Here is a 6,000-nt window from a genome sequence, read left to right as displayed (position 1 = left end):
AAAGAGTGACAAAAAAATCGCAGAGATATTTAATGCTTTGTAGACAAACAGCAGGATTTAAACTCTACTCTAACAGGAAGCCAGTGTACGGAGGAGAGAATGGGAGTAATATGGTGCCTCTCTTTTGACACTGTTAAAATGAACTAGTTTGAGACGGGATAAAAAAAGTCTGAGTGTCCTCTATTAAAGATGTGTGGATATCAAGGCACAGATGACTTCCTCCACATCAGAGACAGAGAATTGTTTTAATAAGCACTAATAAGCAGTTGGCATTCATTTTTGAAAAGGCTCCCAAAGCCTTCCACTAATAAACAAAGGGCAGAGAGTAACAGTCTCTCTGCTGTGTGTCTCATTCATTTATGCAATATCAAAACCTTCTTCTTCACTCTGATATTTTGGATTATTTTCCCTCACATTGTGCTTGAATCTGTATGTACTGATTTGGATTTTCTGCTTTACACATGTTATGGTACAGAGTGTTCATGGAGCACCAGCTTGATTGCAAGGAGAGAAGTTTCTGCACTCTTTGGGGGCCTATGAGGGTCCAGCTCTTGGCACGATAAAAAAGATGAGGACACTCTGAGGACAGGGAAGGGAGGGAAGCAGGAAACAGTCCCCACTTCCTCAGACAGGATACTGCGCTCCTCTAAGAGGCATCCTGGAATCTAAGGCCTCAAAGGCCTTACTAAGTCTTTCACACAAAAACACTTCTTTTCCTTTGACATATTACTGCATTGTAGAGGACGGGAACACACACTTGTGAAGCTGTGAGTAGAAAGCTCAGCAGAAACTGAACATGAGTGAAGTATGGAGGCCAGAAGGTCAGTTCATCGTGTTTGGTAACGCTGTCCTGAAGATCAAAGTGTGACGAACTGATGCAGATACTGAATCCAGAGAAGTGCTTTGATCACTTTTCACATTATACACAGTGCACACAAACACACACACCAACACTGTCATTGTCCTCTAAACCAAACCTCAGACAGTTTGTTTTAAGCTTTTAGTTTGTTTAAAAGTTTAAAACATGTATTTAACCAGTGCTGGGAAGCACAGTAAGGTAAAGCTTGAGTTTTTTAAACATTTTTTTTACTACTTTCTACTTCTACTACATTACATCTGAGGGAGTTTTTACTCCACTACATTTATCTGACAGATGTAGTAAACAAGTTATTTTGCAGAAAAAACATTTTACATATAAAACACGATGAATTCATGAGATACATTGTAGATAGATTTAACTAAAATAGTTTAAAAAAGATCCACTTTTACATGCTTCAGCATTTAAATGATGCTTTCATGTTAATCATTAATCCAACAATATAATGTAAATAATAATATACCACTCTTATTGTGTATAATTAGCATATTTTGCTGGCAATACTTATGTTCTCTCACTGAAATAAAATTAGGAAGTCAGACCTTTTAGTTGTTGCAGAGTATTTTTACATTGTGATACTGTTTATTGTTTATAAAGAATCTGAATTAGATGATTAAACAATTAGTCAATTAATGAAAGAAAATTAACAAGCATCTCATTTTGATAATCGATAAATTGTTACAGTCGATTTTTAAAGCAAAAGTGCAAAGAATTCACTGGTTCCCGCTTTTCAGATGAGACTGTTAGCTGGTTTTCTTGTTCTTTTATTGTGTCAAGACCCGATTTCTTTTTTGGGTGGGTTTTGGGTTTTGGACTCTCGGTTGGACAGAACAAACCGTTTGAATATGTTAACTTGGGCTTTGAGAATTTCTGATAAAATAATGCACAGATTAAGCGATAATGAAGATAATCATTAGTTGCAGCCTTAATCTGAATATTTATTTCATTACTACCTTTGATTTTGTAAGTTCAAAATCAAACTGATGGAATTAAGGCATATGGGTCATTGCACATGGACATAAAGCATCTCTCATTGTTGGTTACCAAGAAACAATTGAAAATGTCAGAATATTTAGAAGTACATCACCTATTAGAAATTGACCGCATCCACATGGTCCGTGTTTTCATGTTTGCTTGGTTTGTAACTCAGCTTCTCTTGTCCTGAGATGAGATTCAAGTGCTGCCACCTGCTGCACCATTTTGCCAGATTGTTAACTGTCTGAATGCAGAGTGAAAAGCTCTTCTCGTGAATGCTGTGTATTCTATATTTTTTGCACAAATAGCTTGCAACTTATAACATTAGTAGAATTAAATAATTTCTTGACATTCATTGTCATGAAGTTTCATCCGGAACTCTTCTGCACCTTTTACCCGACGGTCTCTTTTCCGTGTGACACAAAACAATGAACACAAACTGCAGCGCTGAGCTTAAAACATGATTTGGAGCTCAGTGGGCTTTAGCTTTATTGATGTTTTGTGGTCATTTCTGTCTGTATGTTTCCTTGTAGCTTTTGTCGCACACAAGATCTCAACACACCTGCCGAGGAAATATGAAACATCTCGTCTTTATGTGTTATTTCAGGATCTTATTCGGTACGGAAAAACCAAACAAAACCTCAAACGAGACGACTTATTGTTAGTGTTTGACGTCCCCAAAAGGTAACTGTTGCTTAGTACCTTATATACATAGCAACCCTTGTATATCATTTATATATTCTTAATATATTTTAGGGTTCAGTTTCATTGTTAACCTCTGAAAAACTTAAACGTATATGTGCTAATTTAGCTGCATTTTCACAGACATAACTTGAGCTTTTTCCTCTTTCAGATGGTTCTGGCACTTCTATGCCATCTCTACTGGGTGGAATGGTCTTCTTCTGGCTTTATCCCTGAACTTCATATTACAGCATCAGTCATACCCAGTATGGCTGACTGGGATGTTAGACATGTTGACAGGTGTACCACACGAAGACAGTCAAGGTAGGCTAACATCCCTCTGCTCTGCTAAAGCTTGTAGAGATGCAACGATTAGTCGATCGACAGAAAATGAATCACCAACTATTTTGACAACCAGTTCATTGTTTAGAGTCATTTTTAAAGAAATAATGTCCAAATTCTTTGATTTCAGCTTCTCAAATACGAATATTTTCTGGTTTATCTATGATTATGAACTAAATATCTTTGGGTTGTGGACAGTTGGTCTTTTGAGGACGTCACCTTTGGCTTTGAGAAACAGTGATCAACATTTTTCACAATTTTTAGACTTTTTATAGACCGAATGACTAAATAGCTGTGGCCTTAAAAGCGTGTGTTTTCCTGTTTGCTGCACACTGGTATGTGATGTTCGTCCTGTCTATAGTCCCTCAGCTGTCCACTCTACTGGTGCTGCTGCTGCTCTGGGTCCACTCCCTCAGGAGGCTGCTGGAGTGCCTGTTCATCAGTGTTTTCTCTGATGGAGCCATGCATTTGGTGCAATATGTGTTCGGTCTGGGGTATTATGTCGTACTGGGGTTGACGGTGCTCTGCTCAGATCGCCTGGGAAAAGGTTAAACTGATACTAGTCCTTTCTATATTTGATATCCACTTATTCTACTGTGGGGTATTGATGCTTGTGTTGTTATTTCTAGGGACTGGCCCTCTCCTCTCACAGCTGAACTGGTTGCATGTAGCTGGAGGCACACTTTTCATTTTGGCCTCACTGCTGCAGCATCAGTCTATGGTCCTGCTGGCAAGACTGCGCACTGGAAAGTCAGGTAAACATGTGCAGTTTTCTCAGCTTAAAGGATCATTGTGTTAATTTAGTGGCATCTAGTGGAACAGACTTGGCAGAAATGGAATATAAGATTCATAAGTTTGTTTAAGTTAGTGTATAATCCCTTGAAAATAAGAATTGTGATGTTTTCGTTGCCTTAGAATGAGCCCTTTATATCTACATACTTCCACAGCGACCACCATGTTGCACCGCCATGTTTCTACAGTAGCCCAGAATGTACAAACCAAACACTGGCTCTAGAGACGGCCTTTCACATTTTTTGCAGCCACTGTAGGTTCTCCTACATGCTTGGAAGGGGAGTATGAGTGGAGGTGTATTCAGTTGGTTGCAGTCTGCAACCTCACCGCTAGATGCCACTAAATCCCACACACTGGTCCTTTAAAGGACCATACCAGTGTTTCTGCATATACTACATTACTGCCAACCATTTCTTCAAAGTATACTCTAATTATTGGGTATCTGTAGGTGTTTTTCTACCTTCCAGACTGCTACTGCTTTCTATTCTTTTCAGGATGGTATACAAAACAGACTACAGAGAATTCAAGTGTGCTTGTAATACTGTAGGTGATCCATAGTGAACATCTTGTCTTGCTTTTATTGTTGTGTTATTGTTGCATGGTGATAGCTTTTTAAAGTGCACATTGATTTTTAAAAACAATTGCATTGTAACACACAACAATGAAGTAACTTTGGCTGAAGTAGGAGCATACATGACATTCAATCTGAAATGAACAAACAGCATGGTCCATTGAAGCTGCATTCATTGATTTTTTTTCAAAGGGGGATGGGTAGGGGGGTGTTCTTGGGGTTAGTAGAACAAGCTGAAAACATTGACATTATTTTATAAACTTATTATGGTGAGAATGTTAGGAAACGGTTACTATTTACACATCCAACAGACACTGAACAACTCTAGCATTCATTTGGAATCATGTTTCTGGTCACCTGATGAATGTAAGTCTAGTATTAACTCTAAACCAGTGACGGTTTATGTTACAACTGATGTGATTTTGTCTTGTTGTCTTTTGTGACATCTTGCAGGAGCAGTGGAGACACTGGCTCACAGAGTGCCAGAGGGAGGCGGGTTCGAGCTGGTGTCATGCCCGCATTACTTTGCAGAGCTGCTGATCTACGTCTCACTGAGCTTAGTTTTTGGAGGCCTCTCTCTTACCTGGTGGCTTGTTGTCCTTTATGTGCTCTTCAACCAGGCGCTGGCAGCTCAGCTTTGTCATGACCTTTACACTAGCAAATATGAGTCATACCCAAGGCATAGAAAAGCATTTATACCTTTTGTGCTGTGAATGTCTGTTAACTAAAGGAAGTACGGCAGTAAAACTCACCTTTCTGTCATTGTCACTCACTGATAAGGTGCTCTTGACCAAATGGAGCTGCACAGAGGCCAACAGCACAACACTGGCTGTAGATGACTCCCTGATGTGAATGTGTATTTGCATGAATGTAAAGTAAGGCAGTGCCAATATAAATCACTTGTTCATTACATGTACAAGGTACAAGGTGTAAAAATTATTTATTATTCTTATAAGATATCAATCTATGTTATAACTCATAAGTATTATGTTGTTATAACAGAAACTTTGAAATGTTGCTTTAATAAACCAGGTCCTTTTAAATACACAGAGAAATCAGAGAATTCGAAGTTTTTTGTTAAAATGAAGTTATTTTGCAATTAATAATAATAATAATAATAATAATAAGATAAATAGTATATTGTGACACACAATTTATTTTGTTATAACAACAAAATTCTCTCATTATTGTTAGAAACATATTTATTTCTCATAATGGCAGTAATGCCCTGCTATAGAACAAACATTGAGAAGTTGTTTTGTGATACATATGACTATGAAGTAACATAACATAAATACTACAATTGTAACCAATAAAAACATAACAGAGTAAGGGGGTAGAATGCCTGTAATTTTTAATTACTGTCTGTATACCTATTTATTTAAGCTTTGTGTATTTTTTGTACATGTGCAGTCTACATTAGGATTTGGAAAATCCACTAGATGGCGACGTTATTGATTTTGATTTGATTTGATAACCTCAAACTGAAAACTGAATTTAAAAAAGTACATTGTAAGAGTGTGCCCAGCATATTCATTTCTGCATTTAAATCTATATTGTGAAATAATCAACACAGATTACTCAGACGTAAAGTGGTCAGTTTTTTGCAACCAGTCAATAAACATGCAGTCAGTAGCTTAGTACAGTTTGCATTTTAAAGGTTATTGATACATTTGAAGCGTAAGTTCTTTTGATTTAGTGTATTTTCGAACTTGTAGTGGTGAGAGGCAACCTGTAATGTGGACTTCATAGTTTTTTTTCC

The 6,000-nt window shown here is 37.5% G+C and overlaps 1 protein-coding gene across 2 annotated transcripts; it reads left to right on the top strand.

Moving 5' to 3' along the window:
• The first annotated feature begins 2,254 nt into the window (after window positions 1-2,254).
• Window positions 2,255-4,989, top strand: srd5a3 (steroid 5 alpha-reductase 3). Of its 2 annotated transcripts, XM_044362740.1 has the most exons (6): window positions 2,257-2,369; window positions 2,460-2,536; window positions 2,706-2,857; window positions 3,237-3,422; window positions 3,505-3,630; window positions 4,692-4,989. In XM_044362740.1, exons 1-6 carry the CDS (start codon window positions 2,313-2,315, stop codon window positions 4,949-4,951), a joined length of 858 nt encoding a protein of 285 aa, XP_044218675.1. In that variant the 5' UTR covers window positions 2,257-2,312; the 3' UTR covers window positions 4,952-4,989. The 2 variants fall into 2 exon arrangements, with proteins under 2 accessions (XP_044218674.1, XP_044218675.1); XM_044362739.1 differs by having other exon boundaries at window positions 2,255-2,536.
• Window positions 4,990-6,000: the final 1,011 nt, after the last annotated feature.

This window comes from Thunnus albacares, chromosome 9 (assembly GCF_914725855.1).
Source record: "Thunnus albacares chromosome 9, fThuAlb1.1, whole genome shotgun sequence".
Lineage (NCBI taxonomy): Eukaryota > Metazoa > Chordata > Actinopteri > Scombriformes > Scombridae > Thunnus > Thunnus albacares.
This window is presented reverse-complemented; position numbering and strand designations above follow the sequence as displayed.